Source organism: Dunckerocampus dactyliophorus, chromosome 14, assembly GCF_027744805.1.
Source record: "Dunckerocampus dactyliophorus isolate RoL2022-P2 chromosome 14, RoL_Ddac_1.1, whole genome shotgun sequence".
Lineage (NCBI taxonomy): Eukaryota > Metazoa > Chordata > Actinopteri > Syngnathiformes > Syngnathidae > Dunckerocampus > Dunckerocampus dactyliophorus.
In genome coordinates, this window is record NC_072832.1 from 15,605,009 (window position 1) to 15,619,441 (window position 14,433).

The following is a 14,433-nucleotide window of genomic DNA, read 5'->3' on the forward strand; positions in this document are numbered from 1 at the left end:
TTCATACATGTTGGCAGGTCTGCACTAATATTGAAAGTCCTTCCTGCCTCTCACCCGCCTCCACCCAGTTTTAAAATGTTTAAATACAATAAACAAAGACAACATCTGCAACATAAATTCACTACATAAGCCTTTAGTTTTATTTATCCTTGTTTGGCATCAGTCTGGCAACATCCAGACATTACAGTCGCTTGAAGACTTTTGTGGTTTGTGAACAAGAGGAATATGATTTGATGGATTGTAAATTCAAGACTTTGCAAAAAGAAATTCTGCATCTTAAGGATGACTGTATTCAAGTATAGATTGACTTCAACCAAATTAAACACAGAAAAGGTCAAAAGAAAAGCTTGCATTATATCGCAACGCGATAAACAAGTATTCATTGACTAAGTTAAAGCTGAGTGTTGAGGTACTCCACCACCAATATGCCCACAAAAAGCCTTGTTTAAATGTCTTAACCTTTCAACAGTACCAGTTGTACATTCTGATGACAAAAGCAGGTTCAAGTCTTTAAACTTTGCAACAATGACAAAGAAAGAAAGGCACTCATAATGGAGGCTGAACATTAGTTATATTGACACAGGACTTGATGGGAAGGCGCTTTAACAGCATAATGTGTTTTTAAAATGTGGTCATTCTTATTAATGACACATACATAAAACGACAATTAGAAAGTATTAAAACAATCTAACACAAATTAGAAGACTGCAGACAATTAAAAGTTTTATATACACAATTTACTTTATAGTCCTCATGACAAGTGGCCGTGGACAATCTTGTCGTATTCACATACCGGATTTTTAGACAGAAATGGACACCGTTGTAGCACGAGAGCATTGCAAAATGTCACGTGGACACTAAGTGTTTTTTGGAGCACATCCACGGATGCTCAATTGCTGGGATACATTTTGTGTGCATGGATGCACAGCTACTGGTAATCACTCACTGGAGGCCAAATACCTGCAGCACCACCACGTGGAAAGACTAAGTCACATAGGAGGCAGATAGCAGACCATTCATAAGAAATCAGGAAAATTAACCGATAGGTATAGAACAGGCCTAAAAACATGTTGTGTAAAATCGTACTGGTAAAAAGGGCCTCTTCAGACAAAATCAGGCTTTTCTGGGAAAGTGCAACCTGATCTTCTAATGATGACGTTGGCAGAGTAGTGAGCAGCCCTCACGCATTGGCTCAGTGGTTTGTCTCGGACCAGCTCAGACAGGAAACCTACATGATGGAAGGCAATACTGTCATGGCTGGGGAAATGCAGACATGCATGGTGAACATAAGAAGATGGTACCTCCGACAAAGGCATCACCGGCACCGTTTGTGTCAGCGATATCTTTGGGATCAATCAACAACACTGGGAAAGTCTCAATTTTGTCACCTGAGCACACAGGAGAGAAAGGAATTAGACCTCAAACAAATATTTACTTGAGGAGTAAAACTAAGTTAAAAATCTTACTGAGAGCCATCACAGTTTCCTCCTTCCCCTGAGTAAAGACAACAATCCTGTGTCTCTTTGTGTTGACTTTGGGAAGTGCCTGCACTTTCTTGGCAATCTCCTTGACGTCTTTGGTCTGCAAAGGCCAAATGATACACGGTATACAAAATGCATGAAAATGCAGGACAGATTGTGTACTTAAAGAAAAACGAAACAAAAAACATCAAATCACCTCAAAGTCTTGCTCTTTAGCAAACGCAGCTGCCTCCTGCAGAACATCAATACACAATCACGGTTTAGTAATCCTGATGCATCTTACATGCAATTAGCTAGAGCAGTGATTCCAAACCACTGTGCTGCCGCACATTAGTGTGGCACATAATTGACCTGTGTATCCACCTGTTGCCACTCACACAACAGAATAAGTCTTAGCATGCTTTGTGAGATTTTATCATGTAAAACATGTGCCTTGGCTTGATAAAGGTTGGGGAACATTGAGCGAGAGATACTAAAATAGCTATACATTGTACCGTCTCATTGCCGAAGAGCACGTCCACATAGGGCAGGACCTGCTTGAGGTGGTCCTTGAAGAACTGGCAGATGAAAGGTGCAGACAGGTTGAGGCAGAACAGTTTGTTGTTTTCTGACGCGTGCTTGGCCACTTTCAGCATGGACTCCAAAGACACGGTGAGGAAGAAACCCTGTGAGGAACAGTCAAGAACGCCTTATTGACAGTACAAGTAATGTACAGATAATAAAGATCACACAAAAGTAAAAGAAAGGTTTTATGATAGCAACAATTGGACAATCAAATGAATTATTCATGTTTCATCTACTAGCACCCTGGAATGAATCATGTTCAATTTTAGATGCTCCGCTGTACAGTATCTCACTGTACAATCTTTATATTTCAGCCACCATTTTATTACATCTTGTCAAGAGACAATACTGTAGAAATTAAAGTTGGATTAGAACTAGAGTAGTCGGTGTACAGCTTGTATAGCAGTAAATATTTACTGTCAACTGGGTAAGGGTAGGTAAGACGATCATCTTGCTACTCACTTGACAGCTATTTAGAATGTATTTTGAGTCACTTTGTGAAGATAGTAAATCCATACCGCTATGCAAGCTGTACACTGTCCCTTGAGAAGATATACTGTAATAAAATGGTTGCTGAAATGAAAGGACTGTACTCACTTTTGAGAGATTGTAGTACTAATTCCAAACCCTTAAAAAGCACTTCAATCACCCATGGGAACCCAGAACTATGACTCACAGCAATATAGTACACTTTAGCACTTTCCACCAACTTCCAATTCTCCTCCAGATCCAAATGTTTCTCCTTTTTATAACAGTTAGCAGCAGCCAGGTTAGCCACCAGTGACCTGAAAGAAGAAGAGGGAAAACACCAGAGATGATGAAAAAAATATCGACTGAGTGCGTGAATGAGTGTGTGGGCATTACCGGTTCGCTCCAGTGATGCACGCGGCGCACGTCCCCGTGGGCTCCACATCTTGCACGTAGTAGTGGGCATCAATATGAGCCTCCTCCGCTTTCTTCTTCAGGATCTCTCCAAACTTGTCTTTGCCAATGCAGCCAAAGAAGGTGCCCACATTATGAGGCTCCTGGATCATCCACTAGAAACAGTGACAGTAGAGACACATCAGAACAAATTACCAGTCTTTCATGAAATTACAGTATTACTATGGTGATGTTCTGTGACTGACCTGAGCGACCTTGATGGAGTTTTGTGTGGCTCCCCCGGCGTGGTACTCTGCTTTGAACTTATTCACCAGCTCATCAAACCTGCATGGAGATAACATAATCCATGCAAGTGCGCTTGAACACGGTATGCCATTCCAAGAACAGTCAATCAAATGCTTGACTCTTACTCAGCCTGATCCACAGTAGACACAGACCTCTACAGGCAGAAGATGTGTACTACAAAAGACTGAATGAGGCGGAGTAAAAGAAACAGAAAGAGGTGATGGCTAACATGCTGTAAAACATTTAGTCAACGCAAGCCTCTTCCTTATTACTTGACGTACTTACATAACACAATAACCGAGTTTATCATTTGATATTAGGGTTACAAATCCCACCAAATTAGCCATAATTCTACACGTTGTGCACCATGGCTTTAATTCGGCAGTGATAACAGACCCATTGCTGTTAAGACCCAGATGTTGCAGTGGGGGGGAAACATTCTTACACATGTTGCGTATCATGGAAACAAAATCAACAGATATTTCACAGCGTCTGTGATGAATGACAGCAGGTCAGAGTTCACAAATCCATTAGTTTTCAAGATTGTGCACAAGATTGGGTCCATGAGAACGAGATGAGATTTTAACATTAATTATTAGAAAAGTACAATGATTATTGGACCAACAAAGTCTTTGTATTTAAGCGAGTCATAAAACAGTTTCCTACGAATTAACGCTAAACAATATGATTGTCAACATTTTTGTAACCAAATAAACCGCTGTTATGATAGTATATACCGTAATAATAATAATAATAATAATAATAATAATAATAATAATAATAATATAGAATAATGCAATATTTTCTTTAATATGTAATCTTTCACTCTGTAAGGTTGTGGAATTAATTAATTTGCCATACACTCAACGACAATACTGCTAGCTTTATATCCCGGTTCTTATTAGGAAGTCCTTGTTTAGATTGCTTAATCAACCGTCTGCCCCCAAGGAGTCCTGGGAGCAGGAACTAGGAACCACTTTTCCGGATGTTTGCTGGCAACTTGTGTTGCGGTCGATTCACTCCTCCTCAATTTGTATAAGACATGGCCTGCTGCAGTGTAAAGTGGTGCACAAAATTCATGACACCAATTTAAAATTGTCTCGAATCTACCCTAGTATGACTGATGCGTGTAACAGGTGTAAACAATCTCCAGCCAAACACTTTCACATATTCAGGTTCTGTCCCAAACTTGCCATATTTTGGTTCAGAAATGTTTAACACACTTAATATAGCATATACGTAGATCTGATATCTCCCTGGAATCTTTTTTGGCTTTGTTTGGTGCCCCCTTGCAACCAAATTCATCTAAATCCATGTAAATGGTCCAACTCTGTAAGTAGCTGTTCAATTTCAAGTTGATCTAATTTCAAGTAAAAAAAAAAAAAAAAAAAAAAAAAAAAAGACAAAATAATAATACTGGCAGCTTGGCTTACACCACATTGTGCACCGCTTGTGCAACAGTTCCCATAATGCCTTGCGCACTGCCACTTCCATATTACGTGTATTATCATTCATAGTAACGATGCCATGGTTCACAATTTGATTGGCTTCTGGCTGCCCTGTTCTTGCGAAACAGCTTTTTTCCAAATGAGAAATTTCGACACATTTTAATGCCACGATATCTTGTGACAAGATTTCGTGACACCTCCAGTGACAACATCAGCACATGTGCCTGGTGTAACATATAAAACACCTGTCGGACAGCGACAATTACTGTCAACATTACTACGGGAGAAATTATGGGCGACACATACGGTAGGCAATATCGCCTCTATTCCATTCATTTTCAATGGAACCTGAGCGATACAGCGCTCATCGCATGTCACCGTTCAGCCAAGCGACACGTGAGATTTGTGTGTGTGAAAGTTTGTGTTTGTGCGTGTCATGCGACGCGATCGCAGAAAGTTGAAAAATGTTCAACCTTTCATCGCTGTCGCCCAGACGAGGACCAATCAGCAGGAGTCTCATTGATCGACCAATGAGTGGACAGGATGCTATACTTGCCATGTCAGATTTCCCCAGAGCTATCTGACATTTCTAAAAAAAGAATATAGAGATATAAAGAAAAAAGCAGGAGCATGGGAACTCGTTGGTGCCAGAGTCCTAGTCCCCGTCTTTGTCCCCCCGCAAGTCTTCAGTCTCAGTACTTCACACCCTGTCTCGCCTTTCTGTCATTCCCTTTCACAGAGGCAGCTCCCCACTTCTGGTACAGCTTTGGATACCACTTTCAGAGGCGGAAAAATGCCGGTTCGACTAGGTCCGTCTGTCGAGGTGCCATTTATACAGCACAAGGGGAAAAAGACAGACAGAGACATCTTTCACAGAGTGTGAAAAGGGCCAACATTGCTGTCAGACTCCGGTGCTCATGTGATTAGTCTCATCGTCTGATTGTGTGGTGCCATGTTGCAGTGTGGTGGCAAAATATTCCACCTTTGCTGGGTTCTGTGTAAACAGCAAATACAGCTTCTTGCAGTTCTACAGGATCTCTGTGTGAAAGAGGCTGAAGAAATTAATGAAAACTTCCTACTAAGGGGAATTTAAAAAAAAATTAAAAACCTCTGTTGACGTCAAGTGAAGCCTGAGTAATGGATGACTTCAAGTGTATTTCCTGTGAATGTACAACTCCTTGATGTATAACCACAGTCGGTGTAAGTGGTGCTCTTTGTCTCTCTCTCTCTCTCTCACACTCACACAACTTTCTTATCTTCTGCTGTTTGTTTTGTGGCTCTTTTCTCAGAGGCACTGGGAGGTGAAAAGTCTTGCTCTGCTATTGGCTGACACACACTCTCCCTGTGCTGAATCCACAGCTTTGCTATTGCTGTTCTGTAACAGAACGGAGGTCAAAGCAGGCCGTTTGTGGCCTGCTTTGACTGGCCTGCTCCAGCACAGTGAGGAGTGTAGATATAATAGCGAAAGCAAGAGACAGGGCACATAAAATAGTCAATATTCTACAAGAGGGGCTGTAATGTAGGAGATACCAACATCATTTTGTGCTTGTCCTCTGCCAGGATTTGGTCATTGGGCTTCAGTGTGTATCTGCAAAAAGGACAAATAGGAAAGAGGAATTAGATTGCATGGTAGGTTATTGCTGGGGAACAAATACACAACATTCAAGACATTCTTTGTGTTTATATGGCTAACTCACACAATAGTAGTGCTGCTGTCTATGTACATTTTTACTGCAGGAGAGGGTTTTTTGCTTTATTCTGGGGGAGGTTGAAATAGACGTGTGCTTGGCTGGCTTAGATCTATCTAATCCTGGAGTTTTACGCAAGGCCTTGGAGGGTGGACTCTAACCTAACTGGAAGCCACACAGAGCCCTTTGCCCTGGTCACTTCAGCTTGGACGCAGAAAAAAACCCAGCTGATGACTAATGAAGACTCACACTATTGCAGGGGACAGAGAGTCAAATGAAGGAAGTCAAAATTAAAATGTCGAAATTGGTGCTCTACTACAATACAGTAGGACTAGTCATCATCATCTGTATCAAATATCTGTTTGTTATGGAGGTTTTACAGCAAATATTATGGGAATAACTCATTATTGTACATTCTGAAAAATGCAGCTTAGCTCAACTTCGACTTTTTTGACTGTATATTTACTTTAATTCATCATCTTACTTGTCCAGGAAGTCTTTGTCCACCACAGCACAGATGTCCAGCAAGGGATTCCCCATCCCAAAGAGTGAATTAGGGCTGAAACACAGAGACTAAGCGTTAAAAAAAAGAGGATTTTTTATAAGAGTGTTGAGTGATTGAGTGTTTATAAGCCAGCACCAGCACATGATTACGCAAGACTCCCAGTTTGCACGCACAGACCAGGCCTGACACATATACACTTCTAACATTGTATGAATGCATGTGGAAGAAGAGAACCCAGTCAAGCCATTTGTGTGATTCCATTAAGATAACAGAAACAAGCTGTGTGTTGTTTCTTGGGACGACACTGATCTTGAATATTTCATTATAAAAAGGAAGTCATGTGATTTTATTAGGCTTCTAAACAGCACATTGATATTACCAGCTGGCACTCAGGCCTTGTGTCAACGAATATCATCATTAAGTGGAGCTTGCACATGGTTTTCTGGAAGCAAACAGCCATAAAATCTGCCACAGGCCTACTGCACTGAATCTTACAAGTCAGCAGCCATAACTGAAATGCTTCCGTAAATATTGACAAAACACACGAGAATAAAGCATGAATATATTTAAAGAAAGGCACCGCACCCTAATTGTCTTCTCCAACACTTACATCTTCCTTGCATAAAGAAAGAGCACATTACACAAGCCCCATACAGATTAAGCCTCTTTGTCTATTTAAGCTTACCCCAGTGCAGACATCTCTTCGTCTGTGCTAGAGACCTGTTGAGCAAGCTAACCCTATCTCAGAAAGAACAAGGCTTTTAAAAACTCCTCAATTTCAGCACTATGGCAAGTCGATGCTTCCCCTGCAAAATCCCAGCCCCTCCTCCTGGCTGGGTGACTGGTGGCATCTGAAAGGAGGAAGGGCCAGGACAGTCGCTCTCTGTCTGGCTATTGGCTTGGAACGCCTCAGTACACTCTTGTTGTAAAGATACATGCAACATCGTGAGAGGCGTGCTGATGACAGCTGATAAGGAGAGAGAGCTGGATTTAAGCACTAGAGCGCCTATTAGGGGGTCACGTGACAGCCGTGCTATTCGGACGCCGGTGCGTTCAGGTGCTTCACATAAGGCCTGGCAACGGAACAACAATTTCCTGACTATTTATTTCTGCTCAGCTTCTACATACAATGGGTCACCTTGTGCTCGTTGACAATGACACACAGGGACACTTTCAAGACCGTTACTGAGCTAAAGTGAGCTAAAAAAAAAAAAACAATGCTAGCTGCCTGATTACTTACTTTAAGGACTTTGCACCCTTCTGTTAAACTTTGACCTCCTTTCTATTCATAAACATTAATGTTCTAAAAAAAACGTTGCATTACGACAGAATTCCACGTTTTAACCAGGTTAGCGTCACACGTTGTAACAACTAAAGAACAAATTAAAGAATTGTTTCCTTAGCGTGTGGTCACCTTAGTTTAACAGGAGATGTTTTGGCCACCGAGTCCGCTTTTTCTCCTTTCCAAAGTTTAGCTTTCTTTGCTTTAGGTTCCTCGGAGGCCATTACTGTTGGTCAAGCAAGTCACGTTTCGATGGCCTTTACCTCGTTTACCTGGTTTTCTTAACCCGGCGTGACAAAACTAGTATGGTGTCCACTTGGTTTTTAATTGGTCATTATTCACCCCGATTGAGGGCTGGCAGGCGGCTGAGTCGTGACGACAAGAGACTTCCACCAATCACAAGTTGCATTTACAGTACAGTATAGACTATGTATTATTATTATTATTATTATTATTATTAATTCAATGAATGAATGAACGAATGAGTGATTATTATTATTATTATCATGTTATTATTATTATCACGATTATTATCATTATTATTGTTATTATTATTATTATATTAAATTAAAGGATTATTATAAATTATCTCTTCTGTTGCTTATTTCAGTCAGTCAGTAAGGTAGTAAATGGAATCACATTGTATAAAGTAATGGGAATTAATACACATGTTACGAAATTAAAGGGGAAATTGTGCAATTGTAAAAGCATGTGATTCACTTTCTTCAATGAAGCACTATTTTGGGATTTCCGTAAAAAGTTACAGGAGTTCATGTTAGGTATTTATCGCAAAGCGTATACAGGGATAATAAACATTTTCACAAGAATGTTGCTCTACGTGACACGAGTGCCGATATAAAACATTTATCACGCATCATAGTACAGTACAGACTTTTATCTAACAGTGCTTCGAGGGAAAAGAAATCCTGATAGACGAAAATGAGGGTATGAAATAAAATCTATCAAAGCAGAAGTAGTTGACTGTAAATATGCCTGATGAAAAAGACTGGTCATTTGGTCTAGACAAAAAATTACCTACATTGTGACCACACAAAGTCAAAAACAAACCAAAATAAGAACTAAAATAAAATATTTTAATATATCTTCATCAGAAGAAAATGGTGACTCAAGTGAGTTTGTGTGACCACCGTGCAGGCGTCACGTCAGTCACTCCTGCCATATTGGCAACATCACCATCGCTGGTCGACCCAACTACAGTCAGCAGGTAAAAGTTAAAATGTTATTCATAACCTTATCTGTTTAAATCATTTATATAATTAAGCTTTATACGGCTGTGCATGTTGAATAGTGCTTCGTCTTGTGGACAGTAATGCATGTTAGATCAAGTTCCGAATTCATAAACTGCAAGTTCAGGTAATTGGAGTTAACGTGGACTGACAGTCGGCCAGTTGGCATAACGTGGCACTTCCGTACAGTAAGTTTGAAAAAACATGAAAAATAGACTAATATATTGGGATGTATGCTGTAAAAGTGCTGACATGAGTGCTGCACTAGTCTATTGACAACAACAACAACAACAATCGTCTCATTGTTTCAGCTGAGATGATCCACAGTCTGTTCCTGATTAATCACACGGGAGACATCTTCCTGGAGAAACACTGGAAGAGTGTCATAAACAGGAGTGTATGCGACTACTTCTTCGAAGCCAAGGAGAAAGCGTTGGAGCCCGAAAATGTGCCTCCTATATTGCAGACCCCACATCACTATCTCATCAGTATATACAGAGGGAAGCTCTTCTTCCTCTCTGTCACCCAGACTGAAGTTCCTCCACTGTTTGTCATTGAATTCCTGCACAGAGTCGCAGACACGCTTCAGGTGTGAAGCTTTTTGATATCTAAAAAAAATTCAAAAAGCAAATGCAGTTATCAAGTGTTTTGTTGGCAACAGGACTACTTTGGAGAATGCACCGAAGGGGTCATCAAAGACAACCTGGTGACAGTTTATGAGATTTTGGAAGAGATGCTTGACAACGGCTTTCCTTTGGCGACAGAGTCCAATGTCCTTAAGGAGATGATTAAGCCCCCCACCATCCTGAGATCAGTTGTCAATACCCTGACAGGTAAACAGACGCCCAGCATTCATTTTGGCCACTTAAAAGTCAATCATGTTGCAGTTGTCTTTTTTTCCAGGGGGAAGCAATGTTGGAGACATGTTACCAACCGGTCAATTGTCTAATATTCCCTGGAGGCGAGCTGGTGTGAAATATACCAACAATGAAGCATACTTCGACGTCATTGAGGAAATAGATGCCATTTTGGACAAATCAGGTGATTATCTGTTTTGGACATTGTTATCATGTCATTATGGCTGGGATGATTACTGACATAAATCGCAAAAAGGGTGGCAATAATTGGAGAGGGGCTGTTATTGCAGAAATTAAAAAACTCTTTATGTATGCAGTGTAACAACTTCATTTTTTCAACTTTAGCAGGGATTTAAAGTGCATGCAGAGGTAGATAAAGCTGCTGGATGCTGACATGTCATGATACTTCAAATGTAGCTCCTGCCATTTTGTGTATTTGATAATTTAAAGAAAAAACACATCAGCAGAGACCCCAGCGGCCATTTGCTTTTATTGACCACGCACCCGGCAACTATGGGAGACTATTCAGTTAAATGAATAGAGGCATTAATTGAGCCATTTATGCTAATGTGTTAACTGTCCTTCTCGTGGAGGTTCCACAGTATTTGCAGAGATCCAGGGTGTAATAGAAGCCTGTGTGAGACTCACAGGGATGCCTGACCTCACTCTGTCATTCATGGTGAGTTCGCCTCCTCTCATGTGTGCATCCAATTGTGAAACTCACCCCTGGTGTTGTCATTTTGTGTATTCAAGAATCCTCGTCTTCTTGACGACGTCAGCTTTCACCCATGTGTGCGTTTTAAGCGCTGGGAATCGGAGCGCGTCCTCTCTTTCATCCCGCCCGATGGCAACTTCACCCTCATGACTTATCATGTCAGCTCTCAGAAGTAAGCACGGCTAATACAGAATGTCTTCTTGTGTGTTTTAGATCAGGGAAAAGAGGTGCGATTCAGTGTTTCCCCACATGGCTGCGATCTATCTGTGGCATTCAGAAACTCTGACTTAGTGTTTGTTAAATGGGTTAAATGGAACAAGAAGTTATTGACCTATGGGTGTTGGTTATATTTCGTGCAGCAGTAGATGTGCATGCGTGCGTCTTATAACACGCACGGGCAATCACAAAAAAAACATTCATGATGTTTCTTGTAAACTGATTTTTGTGATCAAGTCAGTTGTGGTATGTGCATATGAAGTGTGTTAAGCAGCAGAGTTTTAACGACAAACGACAAAGACAGTCCCCTTATAATGTGTTTGTGGGCAAAGGGAAACAGGTAGTGCCAAATCTGGAAAAACAAAACATAAAAGGGTAGTGCCAACTCTATCAAGTCGCCACAAATAAATGGATGTATGTGAAATGCTGTGATTACCATCTTACACACAGCAAATCTTAACATCTTTAACATCTTTTTATCTGTTTATTAGCCACAAGATTAGCATTGAATTTGTTGTTTATGACTTTGTACAGTAATCCTTTACGACTTAGTGCTTTGAATTTTGCAGCTTTGCTCTATCATCACGGTTTTTCCAAAAATATATGTGTAAATCATGCTATTTTGTGGCTGAATACGGTCTATTATTAGTCCAAAAATATGCATATTTAAGCACATTTTTCAAATTAAGCATTGTCAAGCATAAAAAGGGCTAAATGAACTCAAATACAAATATAAGGCATTCTGATGACGCATTCAAAGATGATGCTATGACATGTAGCAGGGGTCACCAACGTGGTGCCCGCGGGCACCAGGTCGCCCCCCATGACCACATGAGGTGCCCGCAAGCCTGCTTTTCATTCAGGTTTTCAGTTAATAATGAAAGAACAGTAGAAAGAAATGCATTCTGAAATACAAAATGTGAGTTGTGGACACCAGCATTTTGTTCATGTTCTGGTAAAACAAGCATATTTGCTTTGTTTGGGTTTAAAATAAGCTCTGAAAATAAATGTTACAAAAATGAGTCGCTCTTGGCCATTTTCATTTTGTAAAAGTAGCTCTCACAAGGAAAAACATTGGTGACCCCTGCTATGTAGTATTCTACCGGTCACAAGGTGTCAGTAATGTTGGGTGAGACACACAAGCACCAGACTCGATTGCCGGTAGGCATGGGCCGGTTACCGGTTTCAGTGCATACCACGGTATGAAAAAGTCACGGTTTAAATATATACGTATCTTCATACGTATGTTCGCGACTATTTGCTGTTTTATTATGTCAAATGATGAAAAAGGTCATTAAACCAACAAAGCTAGGGTGACTTGAACTTTTTCACAGCACTGTATGATGAACTATAGGATGTTTACAAATGACGTTAAAATCCGCCTTTTCTGTAGTAATCACGTTTTGATTCCTTATCGCCAGTCTGGTGGCCATTCCGGTGTACGTGAAGCAGAACATCAGTTTCTTGGAGACAGGCTCTTGCGGTCGTCTGGACATCACAATAGGACCCAAGCAGACCATGGGGAAGATGGTGGAGGGTTTGATGGTCACCATCCACATGCCTAAAGCTGTGCTCAGTACCAACCTCACAGCCACGCAGGGAAGCTACACGTACGACCTCGCCACCAAGGTGATTGTGCGATCAAGAAGTGTCTCTCATGCAAAGGAGGGTTAGCTGGCTTTTGTTATTCAGGTCCTGCCAGTGTATCCCACTGATATGTCTTCCTAGGTGTTGGTTTGGGACATCGGGAAGCTGAACCCCCAGAAGCTTCCTAACCTGCGAGGCAGCCTAAGCGTGCAGGCAGGAGCTCCAAAACCTGAGGAGAACCCCTCGCTCAACATTGACTTGAAGATACAGCAGCTGGCTATATCAGGTAACCTCCAAATATGGAATGCAAACAATTATGTTTTTTTAAAATCAAGAAATGTATGACTGTCCTCTCCGCTGTGACGCAGGCCTGAAGGTGAATCGTCTGGACATGTACGGCGAAAAGTACAAACCCTTTAAAGGGGTCAAGTACGTGACAAAAGCTGGGAAATTCCAAGTGCGGACCTGAATAAAAGGTCGACAATAAAGATCCAAACCTCATTACTGATAATGAATGACTTTGCATTCTAAGTTATTTATTATTAAATGTCATGGCATTACATGTTCTGTATATACACCAAGCTGCTTTTGTGGCCTGTGAAGGGAAGCCTTAATAACAAATCAATGTGACTTTTTCACAACTTGTCATTTTCTTACCACTGTCTGTCTGATGAAGGGATTGTAAGAGGACACTGAGATCACACAATCATGTTGTCAACCTATTGAAATATTGCTTGTATGTCACCTTGTAGCCTTTTTGCATATAATTTTTCTACTTTTGTTTATATGTGAAAAATACACTTTCTTGAGACACCGTCTTTAGCACAGGTTTTGTTGCACATGGACATTCACTCTGTAATGTGGCCTTGTATGGCGCCTCAAGGTGCTTCCTTCAGGACTTTATAGCAATCTATGTCAGATAAGTTTGCCTGTCGTGTTTTCTGCACACTAAGATGTCAGGCTGTGATTGGCTGTGGGTCAAACACAGCTAAAAACAGCCTACGTGATTGGCACCCACAACGCACAACCTTTAACGTGATCTTGAACGAAACTTCCTATCTTAGCCCAGTATTTGCACAATCATTTCTCTACATGGAAAAAATACTGCATCTGCTCTTGTATCAAGCTCACTTTAAATGTGCAAGATGCCTTATTAAAACTTTAAATGACCTTGTTTCTTTGTGGTTCTTTGAAGTTAATGTGTGTTATTCAACAGGTTAATTAGCATGTCAGAAGACATGTCAGGATTTCCATATTTTTCTACTCCTCTGCACCTCTAGAAAAGTTAATATATGTTAAAGGAAAAGTCCTTTTCCACCAACATTTGCAGAAACTTTTACAATGTCCAGGTAAAATAATCAGTCTGATTTGTGTTTGCACCGCACTTCAAAGTTCCTAAAAATGCATTACAATCAGGCTGATGATGTGTGGGAGAGGTATATATTTATAAATTTTAGCAGGGCCACTCTGGGCAAAGTTTTTTTTTACCTGGGTATGTCAGTTTTGTCAAGATCTTGGGTAAATGAGAAGTTTATTTGGTGGAAAAATGACTGTGAATTTTAATAATACAGTACTTTAAATTTGACTGTGTGTATGGAAATAATTAAGAGTGTGAACTAGGAGACATCTATGTTGTTCTAGCTTCAAAACTAATTTTCCCCAAAAGGAAATAAGTG

The 14,433-nt window shown here is 40.6% G+C and overlaps 2 protein-coding genes across 4 annotated transcripts; one reads left to right on the top strand and one right to left on the bottom strand.

The window, feature by feature from the left end:
* Nucleotides 1-117: 117 nt before the first annotated feature.
* On the bottom strand, nt 118-8,445 carry adka (adenosine kinase a). 2 transcript variants are annotated; one of them, XM_054798934.1, is made up of 11 exons: nt 8,268-8,445; nt 6,833-6,907; nt 6,195-6,248; nt 3,173-3,251; nt 2,910-3,082; nt 2,722-2,830; nt 1,976-2,146; nt 1,678-1,713; nt 1,467-1,581; nt 1,302-1,388; nt 118-1,228 (listed from the first exon to the last, which is right to left on the bottom strand). In XM_054798934.1, the coding sequence occupies exons 1-11, from the start codon at nt 8,357-8,359 to the stop codon at nt 1,104-1,106; spliced, it is 1,116 nt and encodes a 371-aa protein (XP_054654909.1). In that variant the 5' UTR covers nt 8,360-8,445; the 3' UTR covers nt 118-1,103. The 2 variants fall into 2 exon arrangements, with proteins under 2 accessions (XP_054654909.1, XP_054654910.1); XM_054798935.1 differs by lacking the exon at nt 8,268-8,445 and adding an exon at nt 7,539-7,721.
* Nucleotides 8,446-9,320: 875 nt separating this feature from the next.
* Nucleotides 9,321-13,931, top strand: ap3m1 (adaptor related protein complex 3 subunit mu 1). 2 transcript variants are annotated; one of them, XM_054798686.1, is made up of 9 exons: nt 9,321-9,360; nt 9,694-9,971; nt 10,044-10,215; nt 10,286-10,423; nt 10,833-10,918; nt 10,993-11,126; nt 12,592-12,799; nt 12,899-13,043; nt 13,126-13,931. In XM_054798686.1, exons 2-9 carry the CDS (start codon nt 9,699-9,701, stop codon nt 13,224-13,226), a joined length of 1,257 nt encoding a protein of 418 aa, XP_054654661.1. In that variant the 5' UTR covers nt 9,321-9,360; nt 9,694-9,698; the 3' UTR covers nt 13,227-13,931. The 2 variants fall into 2 exon arrangements, with proteins under 2 accessions (XP_054654661.1, XP_054654662.1); XM_054798687.1 differs by lacking the exon at nt 9,321-9,360 and adding an exon at nt 9,412-9,570.
* The last annotated feature ends 502 nt before the right edge of the window (nt 13,932-14,433 follow it).